The 27966-nt window shown below is 40.0% G+C and overlaps 1 protein-coding gene across 1 annotated transcript in view; it reads right to left on the reverse strand.

The window, feature by feature from the left end:
- Positions 1-27966, reverse strand: part of CUBN (cubilin) — a 313379-nt gene that overhangs the window by 88348 nt on the left and 197065 nt on the right. Inside the window, exons 42-51 of the mRNA XM_008056348.2 lie at positions 27723-27913; positions 27379-27562; positions 20659-20833; positions 19286-19464; positions 17470-17679; positions 16396-16536; positions 15242-15423; positions 7560-7731; positions 5950-6156; positions 1552-1701 (exon numbers count right to left, since the gene is read on the reverse strand). Of these exons, the coding sequence (XP_008054539.1) occupies positions 1552-1701; positions 5950-6156; positions 7560-7731; positions 15242-15423; positions 16396-16536; positions 17470-17679; positions 19286-19464; positions 20659-20833; positions 27379-27562; positions 27723-27913 (1791 nt within the window). The remainder of the gene's footprint in view (positions 1-1551; positions 1702-5949; positions 6157-7559; positions 7732-15241; positions 15424-16395; positions 16537-17469; positions 17680-19285; positions 19465-20658; positions 20834-27378; positions 27563-27722; positions 27914-27966) is intronic.

Raw genomic sequence — 27966 nt, forward strand, 5'->3', positions numbered from 1 at the left:
TTCCAAAATCTATAAGCAACAAATGTACTCAAACTCAGAGGAGTAGAACTGAAAGTATGGCAGTCTGAAAGAATAAAAAACTAAGGTGTGAGGCCAGTTGTGGTGGTTCATGCCTATAATACCAGCACTTTGGGAGGCCAAGGTGAGAGAATTGCTTGAGCCCAGGAGTTTGAGGCCAGCCTGGGTAACATAGCAAGATCTTGTCTCTACAAAAAATTTAAAAATTAGCTGGGCATGGGGGTGTGCATCTGTAGTCCCAGCTATTTGGGAGGCTGAAGCAGAAGAATCTGAGCCAAGGAGGTTGAAGCTGTGCTGAGTTGTGATCATACCACTGCACTCTAGCCTGGGCAACAGAGTGAGACCCTGAGTAAAAAAAAAAGAAAAAAAAAAATCCATCATATTAGTGAAAAAGGACAAGAAAACCTCCAGTAGACAAAGCAAGCAGCAAGGAGTAGGGCTGAATTTTCAGGTACAAATTCTGAAAGTCACAGATGCAAATACAATACGAGACGTTAGCAAATAATATCCAGTAATATGTATAAAACACACATCATAATAAGTAGAGTTTATCCTAAAAATGCAAGCATGGTTTACCAAGATTTAAAAAAAAATACAAAAAACTTTCAATATAGTTTTTCACATTCACATATGTAAGGAGAAAAAATAGGATCATCTCAATAGATGTGGAAATTCACTTGATAAAATCTTATACCTATTCACATTTTTTTGGGGGGGGGGTTGGAGTCTCACTCGGTCGCCCAGTCTGGAGTGCAGTGGATGCTCCTGGTCACCGCAGCCTCGACCTGCTGGGCTCCAGCGATCCTTCCGCCTCCTTCCGAGTAGCCGGAATTACAGGCATGCGCTACCACGCCCGGCTGATTTTTTGGATTTATTGTAGAGATGAGGTCTCCCTGCCCAGGCGGGTCTCGAACCCACGGGCTCAGGCAATCCACTCACCTCAGCCTCCCAAAGGCGCGGGATTACAGGCTGAGCCACCGAGCCCGGCTACCTATTCACATTTTAAAAAAAATTTTGTATACTAGGAATTGAAGAAACTTTCATCTGTCAAAAATTATTTATTGGAAACCTCAGAACAACCAGTATATTTAACAATGAAATGTCATAACATGTACATTCAGGTCGGAAACAAGATGCTATCATTCCTTCTATTCAGTATTATGAAGGTGGCTCTAGTTAGTGAAATAAGGCAAAAAAAAAAAAAAAAAAGTGTTGGGGCTGAAAGAAAAAGGACTAGCATCAGCAGAAGGCACAGAAAAAACCAAAGAGAATCTATAGGCAAATATTAAGACACATACAATTATAGCCAGATCTCTGGACTAAAGATAAATGTATAAAAATTATAGAATTCCTAGTTATCAGGCACAACCAATTAAAAAATGCAATTTAGAAAATCTCATTGACATTAGTAACAAACAAAATGAATAGCTACCTAGAAACAAATCCCACAAAATAATCAAAATGTCAGATATTTATGAAATAATTATAAAACTTTATCAATTATTTTACTGAGATCTTAGTCATAATTCTTACCCGTAAAGGAATACTCTGCATGGAATCCAACATGTTCTACATGTTCATTGGTGACAAAGTGTATCCACACCTGAGGATAAGGTATAACCAGCGGCACTGTAGGTTTTGAAGAGCCACAAAGTCTCCACATCAGGGGTCCATCAGCATCACCTGAACAAAATAATACACCAAATGCCATTATTCATAGCACTTTTAAAAAAGATATTCAATGAATTTAGTAGAAACAAATTTCAAGGTATTCATTGCTGCACATTTACATTCTGATTTAGTAGCAGACTGCACAAAGTCCCTTTATCTTTGTTAAGTGCAAAAAAAAAAAGAATCTCTCCAACAAGGTAAAACAAAACAAAACAAAAAAATGATACTTCGATATGAATCTCTCTCTGTTGTAGGTGCCATTTTGTTCCAATTTGTGTTTTCATAATTATTTCAGTATATCTAAACAGAGAGACAATTAATAACACTGTTGGGCATTTTCCCCCCCCTAAGGAGTAAGAAATATAATACCAACAGTGACAAAATATATCCTCAAGATAAAGTGTTATTGCCTAACATTTACAGATTTCCTCACTGTAGTCAGTCAACTAAAATGAACACAATATTCAGCATTCAGGCCAAGAACTGCCAGATTTGAGCTTAATATTTTTTATGAAAATTACTTTCCACAGAAATTTTATTAACATTTATAGAGTACCTAAAGAGCTCACATTTGTCTATTCTCTATTTATTCTGTCAGATATACATCACTGACCTTCTAAAGCAATGACATATAGTATTTTAACTGTCTCCAAATCTGAGTGAATAAAGAGAAGACTGTATTTCACTAATATTCGATAGTTGTTCTGCTTGAATCTATAAGCCAGTGGTTTTGAACCTGGTAGAAACGGTGAGAGTTACCAGAATTCCAGGGAGAAGATCCTCAAACCACATCTTTCATTTCTCTCATAAGCCTTTTCTAGATTCATGAGCCTCAGAGAGCTGGTATGACTCTCTTGCTGAGGACTTTAGTCTGTGACTAAAGACTATATCAAATTTTCCTTCTTAAAAATTCTGTCTTCCATGTTCTCAAAAGTCTGTCTTCCATGATTTCTATAGTTGTTCAAGAAGATCTCCACCAACTAATTAACTTCTGCTGCTTTCAACCTCTTTTTCTTTAAATTTTGGGATTGATATGGCACTCAGCAAAATGTTGATAATATAAATTGTCTACAATACTATTTTCCTCCTTCATCTACTCATTTATTTATTGAGAAAAAGATGTCAATGTAACATGGGGAGCAAGCTAATGAATAATCCATGCTTTGACTATGGAACAGAACCAAATTAAAGCCTCTGGATACAAAAGCAATGACCAAAAAACAGTTGTATTTCTATATACCAACAACAAACAGGCCGATAAATAAAAACCACAATCTCATTTACAATAGCCATAAACAAATAAAATACCTCGGCATCCATCTAACCAAAGAGGTGAAAGACCTTTACAATGAAAACACAAAAGACTGCTCAAAGAAATCAAAGATGACACAAACAAATGGAAGAACATCCCATGCTCATGAACTGGAAGAATAAATATCATCAAGATGTCCATTCTAGCCGGGCTCGGTGGCTCAGCCTGTAATCCCGCGCCTTTGGGAGGCTGAGGTGAGTGGATTGCCTGAGCTCGCAGGTTCGAGACCCACCTGGGCAGCGAGACCTCATCTCTACAATAAATCAAAAAATCAGCTGGGTGTGGTAGCGCATGCCTGTAATTCCGACTACTTGGAAGGCTGAGGCGGAAGGATTGCCGGAGCCCAGCAATTTGAGGCTGCGGTGGCCGGGAACGGCCACTGCACTCCAGTCTGGGCGACAGAGTGAGACTCTAACTCAAAAAAAAAAAAGATGCCCATTCTATCCAAGGCAATCTATAGATTCAATGCAATCCCTATCAAATTACCAGCATCATTTTTTACAGACCTAGGAAAGGTAATACAAAAATTCATATGGAAGCAAAAAAGAGCACAAATAACTAAAGTAATTCTCCGCAAAAAAGTACAAAGCTGGAGGTATTACACCACCAGACTTCAAACTTTACTACAAGCCTGCAGTAATCAAGACAGTCTGGTACTGGTACAAAAATAACACATAGACCAATGGAACAGGACAGAAAATTCAAAAATTAAACCACCAGTCTTGAACTAACTCATCTTTGACAAAGCCAACAAAAACAAGCATTGCAGAAAGAAAACCCTATTTAGTAAATGGTACTGAGAAAACTGGCTAACCACATGCAGAAGAATGAAACTGGACCTCTACCTACCATCATATACAAAAATAACCTCAAAATCAATCGAGGACTTAAATATGAAACCTCAGACTGTAATAACCTTAGAAGAAAACTTAGAGAACACCCTTCTGGACATCAACCTAGGCAATAAATTCACAGCCAAGTCCTCAAAAGCAAATAAAGTAAAATCTAAAATTGACAGGTGGGAATTAATCAAGCTAAAAATTTTTTGCATAGCAAATCAAGAAAGTAAAGAGACAACTCACGGAATGAGAAAAAAATATTTTTGCAGTATGCATCCAACAAAGGCCTAACATTCAGGATCTATAAAGAACTCAAATGAATTGACAGGAAAAATAACGAATAGCCCAACAGAAAAGTGGGGTGGGGGAATGGACAAAGGACATGAACAGACACTTCTCAAGGGAAGACATCTAAGCAGTCAACAAACTATGAAAAAATGCTCACCTTCACTACTTATCAGAGAAATGCAAACCAAAACCACCATGAGATATCACCTCATACCAGTCAGGATGGCCACCATTAAAAAGTCAAAACCAACAGGTGTTAGTGAGGCTGTGGAGAAAAGGGAATGCTTCTACACTGTTGGTGAGAATGTAAGCTAGTTCAACGTTTGTGAAAAGCAGCATAGCATTTTCTCAAAGAACTAAAAATCGAGTCACCATATGACCCAGTAATCCCACCTCTGGGAATAAGCCCAGAGGAGCACAAATCATTCTACCAAAAAGACACCTGTCATACCTATGTTTATTGGAGCACTATTCACAATAGTAAAAAACAGAACCAACTCAGATGCCCATCGAAAGTGGAGTGGATAGAGAAAATGTGATACATATATATGATGAAATACTGTGCAGCTATAAAGAAGAACAAAATCATGTCCTTTGCAGCGACATGGATGCAGTTGGAGACCATCATTCTAAGTGAACTATCATAGAAACAAAAAACTGAATACTGCATGTTCTCACTCATAAGTGAGCCCTAAACATTGAGGACATGAGCACAGAGGCAGGAACAGCAAATGCTGGGCACTGCCAAAGTGGGGAGGGAGGGAGCAAAGGACGATAAGGGGCACACAACCACCCATTGAGTACCAGGTCCACTATAGGGGAGAGCTGGCTCACTAGAGGCCCAAACCTCACCTGCATTCAATTTACTTATGTAGTAAATCTTCATATGTACCCCACAATGCTGAAATTTTCCTCACAAAAAAAAAAAGAACCAAAAGTGATCAATTTTCCATGAATAGAGAGTTTTTAAGATTCTTTTTTTTTTTTTTTGAGTTGGAGTCTTATTCCATCACCCAGGCTAGAGTGCAGGGGTACCCTCACGGCCACCCCAGCATTGACCTGTTGAGTTCCAGTGATTCTTCTGCCTCAGTCTTCCAAGTAGCCAGAACTATAGGCATGCGCTACCACACTCGATTAATTTTTTTGATGTATTGTATGTTGTATTGTATGTTGCCCAGGCTGGTCTCAAACCCATGGGCTCAGGCAATCCTCTTGCCTTGGCCTCCCAAAGTGCTGGGATTACAGGTTTGAGTCACTGCGCCCGGGTGAGTTTTTAAGACTCTTAAGAGAATGATGGCTTACCAAGTACACCTCAATTCTTTTCTATTACAAAAACCAAGACAAACTTGACTGCTTTGGGGTTAATTCCCCAAATGGCTTCCCCATATGCTTCTCCATCTAGTTTGTTGCAAAACTTCTTTTAACTTCTAAGGCCTAAGTAGAATTTCACAGCCCCTTTGTAAATCCTATAAGTTCAGGAAACTGCCAACCCATGCTGACCATCCAAAGTTCCAGTCTCCTACAAAAGGAGTCATGATAGTAGGGATAACTGAAGAGAGCAAGACAAGCCGGACTCTCCCCTGAGGAAATCTCCCACACTGGGAAGCCAAGCATTTGTGATGCAAGGTCTGGTTGTGAACAGTGATCTGCCACACTCACTGGCCCCAGCACACACACAGAAATCTGACTTTCTTTGAACAAAGTTCCTTTGGATCTTGAATGCCAACATTATGGCCATTTGACCCTTCATTGTTGGTGGTTTCCAGGCATAAGAAGAATACTGCAGCTATAGGAGAGAAAGTGTTCTTTGATTGAACTCACCCACTCGAAACTCAAGGACATCAAACTGACAGTCTTGGTGACTTTCTAGGTTAAAATCTTCAAAATGAATGTAAATGGATGAATTGCCCTCATTCGGATTGCTGAGAGTCCATTCGCAGTTTAGGTTTCTTGAGTAATTACTGATTCCATTATAGCCAGGAGAAGTAAAGTTTCCTTCAGAGTCATTTGGAAGAGACCCACCACACACTAAGAAATCAAAAGGCAACAGAGAAAGAGGTAGTAAGATTCAAGCCATACAGAAAACACGCACCTCCAGCCAGAACCAGGAATTAAAATAACAACAGCATTATTGCTTTGATGTGGTTTTCTAGATACAGTCAGGATTGTGGGTAAAGAGCATGAAACTACGGAAGTTTCTGTGAGTTTATAAATGAAAAATGTGCAAAAATTAATCACTTTTTAATTCCTCCGTTGGTGTAGATCGGGTGGCTGAAATTTGGCTGTGTATCAATATCTCCAAATTTGGGACTATTGCTCATTAATATTTAATTTAGAGGAATACCCAAATAAAATGATGAAATATTCAGTGGCTTCTGATGAGCAATCTTCCACCTGATCCAATAATTTTATTGGATCAAACATAATATAATACTGAAGTGCCAATGAATTTGCCCCTTTTCATAAGGGAACAGGTGCTTCTTGTACCAATGACATAGCTTAGTGTCACTGATTGATTGATTGATTGATTGAGTCAGAGTCTCACTCTGTTGCCCAGGTTGGAGTGCAGTGGCACAATTGTAGCTCACTGCAGCCTCCTGGGCTCAGTCTATCCTGCCGCCTCAACTACCGGAGTAGCTGGGATTACAGGCACATTCCACCACACGTGGCTAATTTTTAAAATTTTTTTGTAGAGACAAGGTTTCACTATGTTGTCCAGGTTGCTCTCGAAGTTCTGGACTCAAGCAATCCTCCCGCCTCTGCCTCCCAAAGTGCTTGGATCACAGGCATGACCCGCCATACCTGGTTAAGTGTTTCCATTTCTTAATGTTCACTTCTACTCCTCTTAAATCTTAAGATAATAGCACCAACCCAGGAAGTAGGAAGATATTTATAACAAGAGGTCACATCTTATTTAATTCTGAAGCACTCTGCATCAAATGCACCCGCACATTCATTTTTCATTGGGAATATGCATATGGATAGATGACTAAGAAACAATAAAAGCTGTTCTGCCTCCAATAACATTCATTAACCTCTGAGACTAAGTTACTCCTTAAAAGGTAGATGGTCTTTCTACACAAAAGAATTGACCAGGGACTGCGGAACTGGCAACTAACTCTAATGGCATTGTGACATGGAACTCTACTAGAAGCTCACCTACCAGCATTTTTTTAAAGCGATTAATTTACAGTAGCAATTTTCTTTCTGAAATCAGAAATCTCTGTGTGTGTGTGTGTGTGTGTGTGTGTGTGTGTGTGTGTGCGAAATGTGTTTTCTATCTTTTTCTATGTGTTCGTCTTATGTTGAAGATCCCAGGTGAACTTTGATCACTGAAGGGAAAATCAATGGCTCCACGCAGTTGACAGTAGCTGGGGGTTATCTGCAGCACATCTAATTAAAGTGAGTGGATTTACAGCATCCTGCATTACCTGCATCTTCACTGGATGTGTAGGAAGCAGCAAAGCCTCCATATGGTCTGGATCCATCAGTAAAAAACTCGACCCTCATTGTGTTGCCTGAAGATTTGATCTCGTTGCTGACATTCACACTACTACACAATTGCTCCAGCTGGGGTGAGTTACTCCTAAGGCCATTGAATACCTGTTGGAAAAATAGTTTAACCCTTAGACATACAGTCCGTCTTACTGTATATTTCCAAGGAGGTGATAATCCCAGGCCAGACCCACTTCCTTCTAAAGGAACCCTGTGCTAAAATGAATGACCTAACACTGCAGGCGTCTATGCCAGTACCACAAGCCACTGTTACCATGAACACATTTTGTGACCTCAGGGTTATTTTACTAAAATGAAAATACTACAGTAATGCCCTCCTGCCATGTGATGTCAGATAAAAAACTGCCATGCACTTTGCAAGTAGAAACTGTGCTCTAATGTAACTTAGATGTGCCACCATGCTTCCATCGTGGTGCACAGAGTTCACCGACAGGCAGTTTTTCTTAACGTTGCATCAGGACCTTTGATCATTGGAAAGAGGCTTAAATGTCAGTCTCTGATGATTTGAAACATATTCAGATATTCAGATATTTCAAAATACCCTGAAAAGTAATTTTAAAAATCAATCTCAATATGCAAGTAAATATAATTGTCTTTTCCTAGTTACTTACGGATTCAAAACTTCGATTTTCTTACTCATTTGAATTTTTTTTTTAAAGTTGGAATCTCACTCCGTCACCCAGACTAGAGTGAAGTGGCACAATCACGGCCACCCCAGCGTTGACCTGCTGGGCTCCAGCGATCCTTCTGCCTCAGCCTTCCTAGTAGCCGGAACTACAGGCTACCACACTCGGCTAATTTTTTTTTTTTTTTGTAGAGATGAGGTCTCACCAAGTTGCCTGGGCTGGGCTCAAACTCGTGAGCTCAGGCAATCCACTCGCCTCGGCCTCACAAAGTGCTGGGATTACAGACTGAGCCTCCAAGCCCGGCCTCATTTGAATTTTTAAGAATGGATTGTCCCTCACTAATCTTCAAGGAGATGCAAATTAAAACTACACTGAGATACCACCTAACTCCAGTCAGAATGGCCATTATCAATAACTCAAAAAATAACAGATGCTGGAGAGGATGTGGTGAAAAGGGAACACTTCTGCACTGTTGGTGGGAGTACAAATTAGTGCAGCCTCTGTGGAAATCAGTGTGGCGATTCCTAAAAGCTCTAAAAATCGACCTTCCACATGACCCTGCAATCCCACTACTGGGAATATACCCTGAAGAACGCAAATCATTCTATAAAAAAGATACCTGCACAGGTATGTTTATTGCAGCATTGTTCACAAGAGCAAGATCATGGAATCAGCCATGCTGTCCATCAAAAGAGGACTGGATTAAAAAAATGTGGTACATATACACAATGGAATATTACGCAGCCATAAAACAGAACAAAATCATGAATTTCGCAGCAACCTGGATGGAACTGGAATTTATAATACTGAGTGATCTTTCACAGAAACAAAGATCTGAGTATCACATGTTCTCACTCATAAGTGGTCCTTGAACAACTATCGTAATACTATAAGAAAAGGATTGACAGTGGTGGGAAACTATGGGTGGGGCAGGGAGGAGAAGGGAGGTGGGATTAACGGTAGTCGATATCTGACTGGGGGTGGGGGGGCACACCTTATCAACAAGGGTACCTGCACAATGCATATTTGTATACCTAACTCTTAACTGTACCCCACAATTTTAAAATAAAAAATATGTTAAAAAAAGGATTAGAGTATTGTTGACTTCAAAATATTAAATAATAGCTCTAGTCATTCACATCGGTATAATAATTGGCAAACTATTATTCCACTTGTAGAAACCAAGCGCATGTGTTAGCATGACTGTTTTTCACAGTTCTAAAAAAATCCAGAAGAAATAACTAAACAATAATTCATTGATATTCCTGTTTTTTAAAAGGATCTAAATGGCTCACAATTACAAATGAGGACTCAGGCTGTGACACAAAAACTATGCAGAAGGAGAGTGTACTCCATGACCAAAGATGTAAGCAGCTTTATTTACTATAATTGATTAGATTTAGCTGCTTGGGGGCTTCGGTTTTAAAGTGTCTTCTGGCTCACAGAACCAGCTGAAGAATTTACTATCATCTATTGAGCAGACAAAATGCCAAACTTTGCTCATCACCCACTCAGACTGTCGTATCCAATCAGCACACCTTCCCAAGAGATAAAAATCCCTGCTGTCCGGATTAAGATACCAGAATTCAAAAAGATGATGTAATTTGCTGAAGTTCAAAGAACTAGTAATAATAGAATTTGGATTCAAGCCATCTCTCTAATTCCAAACCATGAAGTAATGCATAAAGAAACAGAAGATGACAAATGTTTCAATAATGTTGAAAACAAATGGTCACCACATTGCCAGAATCAAAAGGGGTTATAACCAACCATAAGGTTCATGGAACACATTGAAAAACATGCTCAATGGCTGTTATCCCTGCCTCGATGTCAGCCCCTGGTCTAGAATCACAATGACTGAAAATTTTGCAGTCATCCATTTATCACACGGACTTCTGCTTTTAGAAGCAACCAGAGAGCTATTCCACTCTTCTCCTCGAGTCCCTCTTGTATGTGGAAACTGCAATTCCCAGAAAGAAGCTGGGGAAGAAACAGGCACTGGAGATTCAGGACAGGCTATAAATTTGCTATGAGAAGGAACAAAATCAGACCCAGGTTTCATCATAGTACATACTGCCTGGCATAGTTTTACTTTTCCTCCATCCTATCAGAAAGTCAGAGAGGCAGGGGACGGAGGAGTGGAGGAATTTTAGGCTCAGTACAATCAGATAAGGTGTTAGGCTAGAAGCAGTGCACTTAATACTGCCCCACTCCAGATTTTAGTAAGCACATCTTTCCTTTCTTTCCTTCCTTTCCTTCCTTCCTCCCTCCCTCCTTCCCTTCCTTCCATCCATCCTTGTTCTCAAGTAAATAGAGAAGAGGCAAAGGGCAGTCTACATACCCTTATTTGGAGCAAAGTAACGCAAAACAAAGCAAACATTGAAGATGTGAAATATATTTCCAAGGAAAGGAATATGGACACATTATATTAAGAATTCAGAGAAGAAATTAATTCTGAAAGTGATTCCTTGTTGCAGTTTTGACCTTCCAAAGAGAAAAGCCTTGGGGCTATATGATATTTGTAAGTTTCCCTAATTAAAGAGTCAAGTCCCCCTTCAGTCACCTCCCATCATGTGTGATGAGTTGACAGCTCCATCACATATGCAGAGGTGTCAATTAGCCTTTAGTTCTCATTCTTAAATATGAATGAATAAATGAACAATCAAGGATTATCAGACATTTAGGGAACTGTTCAATGTAAAGGGAGGGGCCAATATAAGTAAATAGGAGATGTAAATGTGAAGGAAATTGACCTTAGAGAAGCAAAATTAAGATGAACATATTCATATGCTTATGAATATACTGAATACATATAATAATAGAATATATATTAAACAAATGAGGGCAAAATATGGATAATTTCAAGCATACAGTTTCTCAAAATTTCTTTTACCCATGCGTATTTCCTTAAGGAGCGACAAGAACATATTCTTCACCAAAAAAGAAGAAATTAACCAAGAAAGGGAGATGCATAGAATCTCAAAGCCAGCTCTCCAGCTCAGGAGAGGAATGAAGGAAACTACAGATTTGACGGTGAAGGAAATTCCAAAGTGACAGCTGGCATCAGGCTTGAAACTAACAGACAGAGACTCAAAGAAGGCAATTGTTGAGGAAATGAAATGGAAATGATAGGTGTGTTTTACTGTATAAGGTGGAGACATACATTCAGGGTGGAAAGGATATGGAGAATTGGTGATCAATGCATAGAACACCAAGAAAATGTTGAAGAGGACACAATTATTATTATTACTTGGAAAAATAAAAGCAAACGTTACCACAGTACACTACTAGGCTTACATGAGTGGTGTTCACAGAATCATAGTAATAGAAACAGTGAATGACAATTTAATCCCAAGTTACTATATACTCATTTGGGGAGAAAGTTGGGAGACTGTGCAAATTGTGCATACCCTGTGTGCATTTGTGGTGATGGAGGGCTAAGTCCTCGTCTTCCATAGTAGAATGTGGGTAGATAGTGTCTAAGACCATAAAAAAAATTAAGGAATAGCAAAGTAGGAATATTATTTAGAAATAATGACATAAATACCACCAGAAGTAGCTGAAAAGTTGAAATTAGATACTTTAGGCATCTATGATTAATGGATAAGGAGATGTCGAGTAAGATCTGGCTTGGAATTTGCGGTTGTAGCTATAAACTTTATCTTATTATTTGAGTTCTAAAGCTATGACTGTTTATATTCTCTTCCCTGTAGGACATGTAAATATTCTGCTGGTAAAATTCCTGATAATCATTATACTGAATATGATTTAAACTATGGAAACAATTTCAAAGGTGAAAAACAACTTGCAGCACCTTCATCACAATTTTAGAAATAGGTGGATAGAATTCAGAATATTTTTATATTTTGTCTTTTCTGAATTCCCCAAATATTGTTCAATAAGCATCTATTATATTTATAATAAGAAAAGAAGATTAAAAGTAGTATTCAAGTGAATTTATAGCACATGATTATAACTACATAAAATTATGCATTGTCAAAAAGAGACAAGAACATGCATTAAAATATGGTATAGTGAGGGTGGTTAGTTTTTTTTTTTTTTAACTTCATCTTTGTTTATATATATTTAATCAATAATAGAAAAAATGTTCCTTTAAAATAAACAAACTTAGTCTGGAATTTCCTGACTATAGATAAAGCACACTGGGTTTTATCTTTTGTTTGTTTGTTTGTTTAGAGTCAGTCTTACTCTGTCACCCAGACTTGAATGCAGTGGCAACTCATGGCTACTGCAGTCTGCTGGGCTAAGGCAATCCTTACGCCTCAACCTTCCAAGTAGCTGGAAATACAGGTGTGCACCACCAGACCTGGCTAAATTCTTGATTTATTGTAGAGACAAGGTCTCACCAAGTTGCCAGACTGGTCTCAAACCCCTGGGCTCAAGCAGTCCTCTTGCCTCCCAAAGTACTGGGATTACAGGAGTGAGCCACAGTGCCCAGCTGGGTTTTATATTTTCAAAATCTGAAAGGCAACATTTAAGTCCTGCAGACATTAGAGCTTGAAAACAACATTTGAAGGTTGAATGAGATGATTTTTAAGACACGACAAAGTGGTAATAAGCACAAAGATATTTTTGAAGTTCACTACCCAAGAGGAGACAATTAAACTGAAAACAAAAGTGGCTTGTTTATTGAAAGGATAGTGATAGTATTTCTGCTATTCATTCATTCAACAATTATTATTATTATCACGTGCAGACACTGGGGATTCAGTGAATCATTTGGACTTGCTTTCATGGAGTTTACATGCTAGTAGGGGAAGCAGACAATAAACAAAAGAACAAATAGATATGAAGTATGTCAGCTGGTGTGAAGTACTGTGAAAAAACAACACAGAGAAGAGCCAGGCCAGGGAAGGTCTATGTAATATGCTTAGGGAAAGTCTCAAGGATCAAAAGTCATTTGAGCAGAGAATAAATGAAGTGGGGGGCATGAACCAGGCAGCCATCTTGGAAGGAACATTTCAGATAGAAGCACTAGCCAACGTGAAGGCCCATATTCAGTATATTCAAGGAACAAAAAAGAGGCCAGATGGCAGGATCCCAGTGAGCAGAGAGGAGGGGAATTTGAGATAAGACAGGTAGGTTGAAGAGGGTGAGGCAGCAGATATTGTTGGCCAGGTGGGCCACTGTAAGGACCTGGAATTTTCTTCTAAGTGACATAAGAGGTCATTAGAGGATTTTCAAAGGGAACAACAGGATCTGATGTAGGATTAGAACCATCATGCAGCAGCTGTGTTGACAACGTGGGGAGACATGGGTAGATACAAGGAGATCAGGTGGAACCAAAATAATCCAAGTGAGTGGTGCTAGTGGTAGTAGTGGACATCATGAGAAGTACTTAAAGTCTGGATATTTTTTAAAGACACACTCAATGAGACTTTCTCATAGATGCAATTTAGGGTATAAGAGAAGGACTCTAAAATAGACATCAAAATTTTTTACTTAAACAACCAGAAGTTTGGAATTATTTATGGAGATAACAAAGATCCAGAAGGGGCAAGTTAGGTGAAGAAATATACTAATAGTCAGGTAAACTATCTATACACACACTCGTATGTACATACCTATGTATACATACATGTGTATGCATGCATGGGTATGTACGGGGGGGATCCAAAAAAACCCCAAATTTATTTATAAAAAACTGTGTATTTATTCTTACATGTTTAAACTTCAGTCACCTTCAAAGTACTCTTTGTTTGATGCAATACACCTATCGAGACACTTTTTCCACTGCTCAAAACAGTTTTCAAACTCATCAACTTTGATGCCTTTTAGTGCTTCTGCCTTTTTTTGTTTCACGTCTTCCCCATCAGCAAAACAATTCCCTTGGAGGACTTTTTTCATCCAAGGAAACAAAAAACATCACTTGGGAAGAGATCTGCTGAATAGAAAGGGTGGGGCATGGAGGTCATGTCTGTTTTGGTCAAAAACTACTGAACACTCAGCAAGGTGTGGGCAGGTGCATTGTGTTGGTGGAAGAACCAGTCTCCTGTTTGCCACACACACACACACACACACAAATTCACTGAAGCCAAATGCAGCCTCTCACAACAACACTACCTGGTACACTGATGCCAATGGGTTCCTAGAACACTTACCTAGTGGGGTATGTCTATACTACAAGGTTTCTGCCCTCCAAAAAATATTTCTGTTTTTTTTTGGGTCCCCCTCATATGTGTTTAGGACTTCAGTTAACAATTTGTTATTCACACTCATAGGTCTCATTTTCTTTCTTCTCCTCAGCTAAGAATGCTGAGGGCACATCCCAAAGCATTTGAGGTTGGCAACTAGGAAGGCAGACAGCCATGTTGTCCCACCAGGAGTCCCTCTATACTCTTGGCAGAGAACAGTGATTATGCACCTGTCTGCTTAAAGCTTTTGGTAGTGGCTTGTGCTGCGACTTTGGTCCCATTCAGCTATGTGCTGCCTTAGGCCTAGCTTCCCTCTGCCTACGCAGTTTCACAATATGTAATGACCATTTACTCTTAAAATGTATTCCCCCTATGACCCTGATGTTTGTAATGAAAGCTGATAGTCTCTTTAAGCAACTTGTACACTTATTTTGACAGTTTATTGTGATTTTGTTCTATCTAAAATAAATTTTGTCTGAGACATGATTACATAGATGGCAGTACTCCTGACCTAGATTGCTGACTATGATTTATGGGTCAATAAACTTTTTTTTTTTGAGTTGGAGTCTCACTCTGTCGCCCAGACTGGAGTGCAGTGGCCACTCCCGGCCACCGCAGCCTCGACCTGCTGGGCTCCGGCGATCCTTCCGCCTCAGCCTTCCAAGTGACTGGAACTACAGGCACGCGCTACCATGCCCGGCTCATTTTTTGATTTATTGTAGAAATGAGGTCTCACAAAGTTGCCCAGGTGGGTCACGAATCAATAAACTTCTTAAGCAATGGAAAGCAACATCCCTGACAGCAGGGGTCACTTACTATCACATGTTCACTGTCGCAGGATGGATGAGCTTCCAGCCTCAGGTTGGTAAACGTTAGGGTGATCTGTCTTCCCTCCTGCACGGTGATCCTCCACTCACAGATTCGGCCATGAGGATTTGGGTTTGGGTAGTTGGGAGAAGTCAGTGTTCCCGTGGAGCCCTGCAGATCCCCACCACATTCTGATAGGGGAAAAAAGTCAAGAAAACTTCCAATTAAATCAAAGTGTCTCCTTCTACCAGGAATGCTCCCAAATTAAAGTATTTTTAATAATCCTTCTAGGCAAAATCCTTGCACTTATTTATAATTATATGTACGTGAGGAGTTTTAGCGAGCATTTGCATTCTCTTCTTTTTTTTGGCTTTTTTTTGTTTGTTTTTGAGTTGGAGTCTCACTCCAGAGCCCAGGTTGGACTGCAGTGGCATGCTCATAGCCACCCCAGCGTCGACCTCCTGGGCTCCAGCGACCCTTCTGCCTCAGACTTCCAAGTAGCCAGAATTACAGGTGTGTGCTACCATGCCTGACTAATTTTTTATTTATTGTAGAGACGAGGTCTCACCAAGTTGCCCGGGTTGGTCTTGAACTCGCAGGTTCAGGTAATCCACTTGCCTCGGCCTCTCAAAGTGCTGGGATTACAGGTTGAGCCATTGAGCCCAGCCTGCATTCTCTTCTTATTTCTAAATAATAGGTCATTTTTGCTTCCATGAATGACAGAGTACTGGTAGCATTTTAATTATCATCATGGCCCAAGAAATATAAGAAACCAATGGATGTAGTGATCTTAAGAACTAGGAAAATCAGAAGGCCAGAGTAATAATATAGTTTTTTCCAACAAGATCTTTATTTCATCTGAGTTTGTCAGGATATTTGAGAAGGCAAATTCTGAATAACTGTAAAACAGATTACTGGTTTTCTTAAGATGAGCATCATAGTATAACTACCATACTCTTTTTACATTTCTCATAATACTAGTTACTTCCCTTTATAGCACTTATCACAGCTGTAATTTTTCACTTGTTGGTGTGACTTTTTTAGTAAAGTCCGAGGGAGCTGGGGTCATGTTTTAATCTGTTTTACAAACTACTGTTAACACTAGCATAGTGTCTATCCAGTGTAGATGTTCCATGTTTCTTCAAATGAATCAATGGACTCACCTTCCAAGCTGGATTCAAACCGCAGTCTGAATCCTGAGGCAGTAAGAGAACCATCTGTGACAAATCTGACCAAAGCAATATTGCTAGAAGTGTCTATGCTGTCAGGAATGGTGTTTCCACAGTATCTGCCCAAGACATTTCCTGTGAGAGTCAAAAAATTAAGTATGTAATTGTTCAAGTGACTGATTTCTTTTAACTTCTACTTGAGATGTCTTACAAAGAAAATGATATAGACCTGCTCATGAAGAAACGATAATCTCTGTCAAGAAAAGTAGAAAAGCATGAATAAAAATTAGCTTACTTAAATATATGAAGTATGAAAATATGCAGTCAATTAGGGGCAGGGTATCTCAGCACAATGAGGAAGGCTTGCTCACTTGGTTAAAAAAAATGATCAGAGACAACAGTGCCAAGTATCTGTTTCATATTATTGCCAGGAGACATACATTACTCTTCCCTGTCCTCAAGCTATAGGACACCCCTCAAATAACTACATGTGGCAATGAGATGTCCCAGCAGGAAGAGGATGGCTTCCCAGTACAGTGCTCTCTCAATGCTCAATGTAGTCTCCAGGGTTGACTATACAACCACTGGGCTTTGGATGGGTTTTTTGTTTGTTTGAGTTGGAGTCTCACTCTGTTGCCCAGGCTGGAGTGCAGTTGTACGCTCATGGCCACCACAGCCTCTACTTGCTGGGCTCAGGCGATCCTTCCACCTCAGCCTTCCAAGTAGCTGGAACTACAGGCACACACCATCATGTCCAGCTAATTTTCTGATATATTGTAGAGATGAGGGCTCGCAAAGTTTCCCAGGCTGGTCTCAAATCCATGGGCTCAGGCTGGTCCCAGGCTGGTCTCGAATCCATGGGCTAGGCAATCCTCTCACCTCAGCCTCCCAAAGTGCTGGGATTATAGGCATGAACCACAGCACCAGGCCTGCTCAGAACTCTTTGATCTGCACTTCTTTGCAGTATATTGATGTATTGTGCCTTTCTTGGAAGTGAAGAAACTTCAGAGGTGAATGAGTATGTGTGAAAATAACATCCCCAAGAGAAAACAGACACATTTCACTGACCAGAGGTATGGTTGTCCCAGATCTCCACAAAGTCTTTTTCACAGTCAGGGGAATTCTGGAGGTTAAAATCTTCAAAAGAGATGGTGAGAAAGTGTCCAGAGAGACCCTGGAGATGCCACTCACAGAATAAATTGTCTCTGTATGGAAGTGTTGGATAGCCAATGCTTTCAATGACACCACTTTGTCCTGTTACTCTTCCCCCACATTGAGCTGCAAAAAAAGAGAGCAATATTCTATTATAAATTTTGTTTATCTGATTTCACCAGCACTTTGAAAAACTCTTAGGTGCCAAGTGAATGTGAAGTTTTAAAAATTCTGAAAATGTTTGGTTAGTGCTGTCCTTATTATTTGAAATCTACCATGGACGTAAAGAGAAATGACACCACAGATCCCATTCGATAACGAGAAATGGAAGATAATTATTGAATGGCATAATCTGTAATGTCACATTAATTCCTTTGGGACGCTATGTAAGAGCTATTAGTTGCAAGTAGTTTTCATCTCAACAACCAACTGATAGACTGATCTGGCTGGCCTGCCTAGTATCCCGTGTTGATGGCTCTGAAGGCTGAGTCCAAGCTCAGCTGTAAGGGGCAATGCAGTTGATTGGTGATGCCTGCTGTTTCTAGTTTAACTGCAAATAAACAGTTTACCAGGATCTTAGGGCCTTGAAAATTACCATTCAATTATTTCTTATCAGCTGGATGTGATAGCCAGACTGAATTAGATGCAATTTGACTCAGGATATAAAATGACCTGTGTGGCCATTGCCTTGCTAGGTTATGGTGTGGCTATGTGCTCTTTGAGCTATGGCCAGGCCATGTTTTCTTAAGCTTTGGCCCCTTCCCCTACCTTGGGGAGGTGAATCTCCTCTTTCTCTCTTTGTTTGTTTTCCCCCCAGGCCTACCAGATACTAAATTATATTGTATTGTGATCATATTACAGTGAATCTTCAGTAAGCAAATGTACTGCTCATTTAAAAAATATGGAAATCAAAACACGGAGGAGTCATATTTGCTTGTTATCCAATGATTGCTTTGGCACAAGATACTTAATGAAAAAGTACTCAATTATTCTATATATGATGAGGAATTCAAAGTCACTGTTCTAATTATAGTTATTTGATTACTAGATAGTTTTATTACATAAAGTAATATACATACAGTAATGCCCTCTTATCCTAAGAGGATACATTCCAAAGACTTCCATGGATAAATAAAATAGTGGATAGCACCAGACCCTATACAGACTATGTTTTTTCACTTACATACATACCTACGGTAAAATTTAATTTATAAATCAGGTACAGTAAGATATTAGCAATAACTAATAACAAAATAGAATAATTATAGCAGTATATTATAATAAAAGTTATGTGAATGTGGTCTGTCTGTCTCGCTCTTAAAATATCTTAGTGTACTAAACTCACCTATTTTCAGAAATCAATTTACCAAGGGCAGTTGAAATCACGATAAGTGAAACCACAGGTAAGAGGGGACTACTATATTTCGTGGTAAAAGGAAAAAACAAGAACTTGATTTAACTGAATATATTTCTTCACAAATAAATTAGAAAAAATGCTTAATATTCACATTTACTAAAAATAGTGTTTTAAGATGGAAATCAAAGGAGAAATTAAAATTGATAAATGATTGTGGTTTTAACATTTATGCTCCTTACTTATCACTATCACTAAAATCATCCTTAAAATTAGGCAGCTAGAAAGACTTCTTTTAAAAAAGGCATGATTTAAAAACCAAGTTTTAATATATTCATTCTATTCCAGCTTTGTATTTTAATATAAAAATGCTGTTACCTATAGAATACATGGCCTTGAATCCCACATGAGTAGGACTATTGTCAGATCGAAATCTCAAATACATGACCTCTCCTGAGGACAACAGACTGCTGGGTAAAGATATCCCACACAATCTGGCAAGTATTGGTACATTTGAATCAGCGCCATCTCGCAACTCGAGGTAACTGGATGTACAGCTAAAGTGGAAAAAAAAATTCTGTTAAATTTATAAGGTCCATTGCTTTGACTTATTTTGATAATTACCATTTCACTAACTCCCTTTAAAGATATTAGATCATTTGTATAGCCTAAGATACTATGACAGAGTCAGTTTAAGCTGTGTGTCACTTTAAAATGCTGTATCATATTTTCCCTAATCATACAGTCTTGTATTAGTAGTTCAAAAAGACAGTTTTATGTGTTCTACATTGAAGAAAAGTTAATTCCCTTCCATATTCTATATTACTTTGACAAATATAAAAGTCATTTTCAAATCAACCCCTATGAATTTCAAAAAAAAAACCCACAAGTATTTAGTTTCACATAATGATTTGATACATTTTACATGACAAAGATAAACTCTCTCGATGGCTCTGTGACCAGGGCTAATGGAGAGTCCCAGCTGGAATTTTCTGTGCCCATACAAGTGTACAAGCATTTGCCTAATGTTTTCTGAGAAAGTCAATTCAGCCAATTAAACCTCAGTGAAGTGGAAGACTAGTATTATATTCAGTGCCCAGAAGTGGCAAGCAACACTGTCTTATATCTAAGGTTTGTATCAAAACACATGCATTCATACAAATGTATACACACTTTTGTTAAATGGAAGAGAAAATCACAGATGTGTTTTTACAGTCTGTATACTTTTCCTTTGTCTTCAATATAGCAAGAGTTACTCTCTGCTTTGTAATCCCTTAAGACTCATATTAAATAGAGGCTGGAAATTATACTGTATTTGCCTTAGTCCTGCTTCTGACACTGGTGACCCTTGGTGCCACACTACACAAATTCCTGTTTGTTAAACAGATACTTCATCATTTGTGACACTGATTATGAGTCTAAGCAAATAAATATCCATCTACCAGAGACACTATATTTTTCCTGTGAGAGGAAAAACAGATAACATAAATCTCAAAGAGCCACCCTTAGTGTCTCTTGGAGGATGTATCTAGGGTCACAAGGGGTAATATGCCAATATATCCATGTACATAATCTTCTCAGCTGATGGGAGTGCTTTCAGGCTTGAGGCATTAGGCATTTCCCCTGTCCCTAGATTTCCTCTGTAGTATGTGCTATTGAGGGGGAAAAAAAAGAAATAATTTGTCTTGGGACATTAAAGTTAAAAAATACTAACTTTGGGTAGAATAAATATTCAAATGGAAGTGACCTACTTGGGTGTTACTTCAATATTGAATTGATCTTCAAATAGCAGCCTTATGCGTGTTCCTGGTGGAGCCACTAAGACCCAAATGCAATCAGCATGCTGTGGATAATTGTCAGGGTAGTTGGGGGAGGTCACATATCCGGTAGAATCAGCATCATGGATGTAGAGGTTGCCCCCACAGGCTGTCAGGAAACACAGTTCAATCAATCTGGTGAAGGAGATGCAGTCAACGACCACAGTCATTTTTTGAAGTCAACATATCTATATGCTGTCTCAATATCCTTTCATCTGGAATGATCCTTATTGTCCTTTTCAGAAAATAAGTTCTGAATTTGCTATTGAAGCAGCTACCAGGTGTGTCTCTCTCTAATTTGCCAAATCATTTATTCTCACTGCAAATTTCTTTCTTCCTTAAAGTCAACAAAATGATTACGGCACATAGTACAAGCAGCAAAACATCATAGAAACATGAATATGTATCCAACACTTCGATAAGCATGTAAATATGCTAGCAGTTACAACTCCCCACTGAGTGTTCAGTGCAGTGGAACAGTGCAAAGCCATGATCTTGATATGTTTAAAAGACTAAGCAGATATATATTGGCACACCTCTGTGGGCATTCGTTCATTATATTTCTTCACAGTGTGGATGCATTTGAAGAGCAGGAGACCAATGGCATGAGAGAATTTATTAGCCATTTTTTGCAAGAAGATAAAGGAGCTCTTTATACTTCTTACCCAAAAGACCAAAGTATTATAGAAAAACACTTTTCTTTTATCAATAAATATTCTTTGGCAATTTCGGCAAACAAGTTAGACAAGAGTAAATGTACTCACAATGCCAATGAAATTACCCTGCCTCATGACTTAATTCTACAGATAGTCGATCTGCCAAACTCTGGCAACATTTATGTTCACTGTCACTCAGTCACTTGTGGTCACAACCTGAATGTTGTCATTACCTAGAACTCTTCCATCCCTGAAACCCTAAATTGCAAATCCCTTTGATGGCCTCTAACCCCCTTGCTTCAAGCCTTTCCTTCAGATTCCCCCTGCAAAATGCTAATTTTGTGGTTGTGTTCAATACATGCTATTCCTGGAAACTGATGACACTGACAATACCTGTTCTCCAGTATCAACACCACCAAGCAATTCACCCATTACTGCTCATATAAACTACAGCAGCCCCTTGAAACTTTACTCTCTAAACACTTTATTCTCTCCTATTTCCTCTTGATTCTCAGCACATGACATTCAGCTCTCCTTTAGATAGAAAGTAGAAGAAACCAAGTGAGAATCCCCTCAATTTGTTACCATCATTAATAAATGTATCTGCATGTCTACCCCCCCCCCATCTTCCTGTGTCTGTGGTCTGGGTTTCCCTCCCCTTCTGTCTCCACAGGAATCTTGTTCTATTTAACCTCTCTCTCTCTCTCTCTCTCTCTCTCTCTCTCTCTTTCTTTCTCTCTCTCCCTTCCTCAGTTTTTAGCCCTGTCAAAGCATGCATGTACTCATGTTCAGGTCCCCAGTCATCTCATAGTTGTGTACCCAAAGACCTTTTTCAATCCTTATATTCATAGCAGTTAACGTGACTGATCACCTCTCCTTTCTTTACATTTTTGCCCTTAGCTTCTGAGATGCCAAGCTCTTCTCCCACTTCTTTTACTCCTCTCACCTCCTCTGCTCTTTGGTGCCTCTTTCCAGGGCTTTCTCGACATTGCTGTAGATTCCCAGAAATTCTATTTAGGCATTTTATCTTCTCACTCTGAATAATTCCCTGATTGATGTCACACACCCTCCTGACTTAAACTGCAACCAATCTGTTGATGATTTTCATGTTTAGAGTTTCCATCTGGATGCCTCTTCTGAGCTCCAGACTCGTGTTGCATTAGCCCACTGGACATTTCCAATGGATGTAATTAAGAGATTTCAAATTGAACATGCTTCTAACAGACATTATCTATGTGCTATCCTGAGCGCCACACAAGAGTGAATAATGGTATCTTCTCCCCCTTCTATGGATACTCTTGAGTCACTCTTATTACTTTATTTTTAGCCTTAATACCTTTTATCACATGACGCATTACTTATTATCTGTGTTAGAACACTAAAACTAAGGTCCATGAAGACATGGACTTTGTTTACTGCTGTATACCCAGGAGTTAGTTCAGTGTCTGTCCCACAGAAAGTTTTTTTTTTTGAGTTGGAGTCTCACTCTGTCACCCAGACTGGAGTGCGGCGGCACACTTACAGCCACCACAACCTCGACCTGCTGGGTTCAGGTGATCCTTCCATCTCAGCCTTCCAAGTAGCTGGAATTACAGGCACGTGCCACTATGCCCAGCTACTTTTTTTTAAAATTTATTTATGTAGAGATGAGATCTCACCATGTTGCCCAGGCTGGTCTCAAACCCGTGGGCTCAGGCAATCCGCTCACCTTGGCCTTCCAAAGTGCTGGGATTATAGGCGTGAGCCACCATGCCGAAAGTTCTTAATAAATGTGTGTGTAATTAACAGATCCACCCAGTCAGAGACCTAGCAGTTACTCATGGCTCCTCCCGTCCCCACCCTTCTCTCTCACATCCAGCTGACCAAATCCGCTCAATCCCATGCTTATATCCTTCACAATACCCTCTCTTCTACCTTATTACCACCATTGCCATAGTTCAGAACCTACTTTTTTTTTTTTTTTAGTTGAAGTATCACAATGTCGACCAGACTGGAGTGCAGTGGCACACTCACGGCCACCGCAGCCTCGGCCTGCTGGGCTCAGGTGATCTTTCTGCCACAGACTTCCAAGTAGCTGGAACTACAGGCACACACCACCACGCCTGGCTAGGAACTGATTTTTTGCTCCTGAATTACTCTTTTATTTGGTCTCTCTCCCTTTAGTCTCTCCCCACTCCCCAGTGTTTTCAACGTTGTAGCCACACTGGTATCTAATCTGATCATGGCATTCATGCTTTGGAGTAAAATCTTTCCAAGGCTCTCCATTACCTTTTGGTTAACATCTTAACTCCTTATGGTGACATTCATGGCCCTGAGCATGCAGGTTCCTACCTGCTACATCACCATTATGTTTGCCTCCTTTTGACTTTATTCTCCAGCAGCAGCAATTTTTTTTTTCTTTTTCGTTTTCTTTTTTTTTTTGAAACAAGATTTCACTCTGTCACCCAGTCTGGAGTGCAGAGGCACGATCACAGCTCACTACAGCATGGAACTCCTGGGTTCAAAAGATCCTCCTGCCTCAGTCTCACAAGTAGCTGGGACTACAGACCCACAGTACTACTCTGGCTAATTTTTCTTTTTCTTTCTTTTTTTTTTTTTAGGAATGGAGGTCTTGCTTCCATTCTTGCCAAGTCGCCCAGGCTGGCCTCGAACTCCTGGCCTCAAGTGATTCTCCCTCCTTGGCCTCCCAAAGTACTGAGATTACAAGTGTGAGCCACCATGCCCAGCATGTAAATTCTTTTAAATCCTTAAATATGCCTTTTCTCATAACACCGAGACTTTCTACGCATTCACATCTTCTCTTTGCTGATTGGCAAATTTCTTCGCCTACTTCCTCTGGGAGCCTTCTCTCAGCCCAGGGCTGGGCTAAGTGTCTCTGTTCCATGCATTCCTCTTTCTAGTACTTATTATACCATATTCTAATTGTGCCTTTGCTTATCTGTCTCCTCCACTGTGCTGTGAACTCCTTGAAAGGACTTGACAGTTTGCATGGCATAAAGCCCTTTGCAAATGTTTGATTGCTTGATTAATAAGCCAGTTAATCAGGTGAGAATACAAGGCATCCAACACTGGGTCATGGAAACCTCAGCCAACCCTAGTGAAGGAGCATCTCTGGAGAAAAGTGGTGTAAAATGAGGTGAACTTCAGCACTTTGAGAGGCCAAGGTAAGATGACTGCCTGAACCCACGAATTCAAGACCAGCCTGGGCAACTTGGCAAGACCTCATCTCTACAATAAGTCAAGAAAAATTAGCTGGGCATGGTGACTCATGCCTGTAGTTCCAGCAATTTGGAAGGCTGAGGTGGAAGGATTGCCTGAGCCCAGCAGGTCGAGGCTGCAGTGGCCTTAAGCGGGCCACTGCACTCCAGCCTGGGAGACAGAGTGAGACTCTGACTCCAAAAAAAAAAAGAGGTGAACTTGATGTCAAAAGATGTTCACGCCGGGCTCGGTGGCTCAGCCTGTAATCCCGCGCCTTTGGGAGGCTGAGGTGAGTGGATTGCCTGAGCCCGCGGGTTCGAGACTCGCCTGGGCAGCGAGACCTCATCTCTACAATAAATCAAAAAATCGGGTGTGGTAGCGCATGCCTGTAATTCCGGCTACTCGGAAGGCTGAGGCAGAAGGATCGCCGGAGCCCAGCAGGCCGAGGTTGTGGTGGCCGGGAGCGGCCACTGCACTCCAGTCTGGGCGACAGAGTGAGACTCCAACTCAAAAAAAAAAGACGTTCACAGGCTGAATGCGGTGGTTCCTCCCCATGATCCCAGCACTATGGAAGGCTGAGGTGGGAGAATGACTTGCGCCCAGGAGTTGGAGACCAGCCTGGGCAACATGAGACTTGATCTCTACAAAAAATTACAAAAATCAGCCGGGCATGGTGGTAAACACAGGCTGAGAAATGAAGAAGTAGCACAGAAGTAGATATGGTAGAAGACAGCAGGATAGGTGTGGGAGAGAAGGCTGGCTATAGTTATGGAGAGTGGTTGGATTAGTAAGTAGAGGGAAATAAGAGTGATCCTATTGTTTGGGTTTGCCAACAACAGGTTTTGAAATCATAAAGACCTTTGTCTAAGTCTAATACCAAGGGCAGTCATAACTTGAAGAAAGATAGGGAGAAGGTAATGGCCATAACCATACTTGCATGAATACAAGGAACAGAAGAGGTACAACGTTGTCAATTAAACCCTCAGTGTATCTGATTTACAACTAAGCGTTGACCTTAAAAATATCAATCAAGACTGAGTCTCTATGAATAAAAATGGAAAAGGAGAGTTCTGTAGGGTAGGCTGAAGTCCTCTCACTGGACCCAAGACACTGCTACTCTGATCTTGTTTCAGTGCCAAGTCAAAACCTGATCATTCATGAGTCAGCAGCAAAGCTCAGCATAGAGAGAGGGAGGGATGAGCAGCTCCCAGCCTATAAAGAAATGATGCTGGTGACCACAGAGCTGCGTTAAAGCTCCCTTCGTGTGCCAGAGCTGTGTGTACATTCGCCAATGTCTTGGCCCTTACTCAAGCTGTTAGATGATGTTTTTGTGTCAGTTGGTGGATATTTTCATTTCATCTCCTTTACCAAAATGAAGAAACAATGCTGACACTTTAAATTCTCATACAGGTTGGGCACAGTGGCGCACACCTGTAATCCCAGCACTTTGGGAGGCTGAGGCAGAAGAATTGCTTGAGACCAGGAGTTAGAGACCAGCCTGGGCAACAAAGCAAAACCATGTCTCTACAAAAATGAAAAAGTTAGCTGGGCATGGTGGCACACACCTGCAGTCCCAACTGGGAGGCTGAGGTGGAAAGACTGCTGGAGCCCAGAAGGTTGAGACTGCAGTGAGCCGTGTTTGTGTCATTCACTCCAGACTGGGCAACAGAGTAAGACTCAAAACATAAAAATAAAAAACAAATATTCTCATACAATGTGCAATAAAATATATGATTTCATTGAGATTAATATGTATTTGAAATATATTCAGGAATCTTGGATTAAGGTTATAAGATTATCCTAAAATTCATATTATCTAATTTTGAGGGGACAAGCAAAGATTTATTATTATATTTCATTCCACTGACACTACTCCCTTTTTGAAGCTATACTTATTTATTTATTCAATTAAACATTTATTGAAAAGTAAATGTCACAAAATCAAATAATTACGGTAGAATTAAATACAATTATAATCAAGTGTAATTAAGTAAAGGTAATTAAAGATCACTGATGTAATGCATAATTAAATAAGTAATAACAAAATCAGAAGATTATGTATTCATTTACAAGACGGCATGCAGATGGTTACAGAACAAGGTAAACATAACTCTTACAATGTTTCTACAACTACATTTAATTTACAATTAGACATTTGATAATGGAAAGGCCTAAGAAATTTCAGGAATCAATAAATTCGTTTATTTTATAGCAGTGGAGAATTTCACTTTGGTCACTAACTAGATATGTGGACTTGGAAGAGTCTAAGCCTCATTTTACTTGGGAATAATGACACCTTCCTTACAAAGTGGTGATGATGGCCAGGCATGGTGGCTCAGCCTGTAATCCCAGCACTTTGGGAGTTAAGGTGAGAGGATTGCCGGAGCCTGAGGATTCAAGACCAGCCCGGGCACCTTGGTGAGTCCTCATCACTACAATAAATCACAAAAACGAGTCAGGCATGGTGTGCTTCTGTAGTTCCAGCTACTTGGAAAGCTGAAGCAGAAGGATCATCTGAGCCCATCAGGTTAAGGCTGTGGTGGCCATGAGTGTGCCACTGCACGCTAGCCTGGGTGACAAAAGTGAGACTCGAACTCAAAAAAAAAAAAGTAGTGATGATGAGATACTGAATGTATCAAACATAATAAGTGCTTAAGAGCAGGCAGCTCTTCTTATTGATGCTATTAGTGTTTGCTCAGAAAAGAAAACTTTACATATTTTTTTCTCAAATCTATTTAAACAGGAAAGAACAAGCTATTACAGGAAAAGTACAGATAAAATTCTCTGTGAAAATACTTACCTAAACTCGTTGCTTCATATTTGATCTTAAATCCTTGCCCTTCATTACTAATATCAGAAATAAACTGAACAAACATTTGATTATCTGAGGTGAAGAGAGTCAATGAAGCACGACTGCCACAAAAATGACCGTTTCCTCCAGGGGGTCCCAAGGGTGGAGAATAGATATCAGGTCCATTTTTTAGCTGGAAAAACACATTAAAGTTGCATAAACTCCTTTGTATTGCAAAAGATGGAGTGCAAAAGTCTGATCAATTTATGTCCCAGGAGAGAAAAGTCACCATTTTGCTTTCTGAAGGCCATCTGCAGAGAATGTAATAAGAAAGGGTAGCGAGCCAGACCTACCACCAAGTAATCCCCCTGGTTGCAGGAAGAATCTCCATTTGGAATCTGGAAGGGTTGTTCAAAATGGACAGCAATGGACAGACCACTTTGGACCAGGACATGCCAAGAGCAGTTGAGGCTGGACGTGTAGGTCTCAGGATAGTTGGGAGATGTGATAATTCCTCTGTCTGCATGCAAATATCCACCACAGCCTTCCCAAGAAGAGACAAAGGCAAGTTATTTACATGACCTTGACAACTGGAGC

The sequence above is a fragment of the Carlito syrichta genome, unplaced genomic scaffold (assembly GCF_000164805.1).
Source record: "Carlito syrichta isolate Samal-C Ts95f unplaced genomic scaffold, Tarsius_syrichta-2.0.1 Scaffold302327, whole genome shotgun sequence".
Lineage (NCBI taxonomy): Eukaryota > Metazoa > Chordata > Mammalia > Primates > Tarsiidae > Carlito > Carlito syrichta.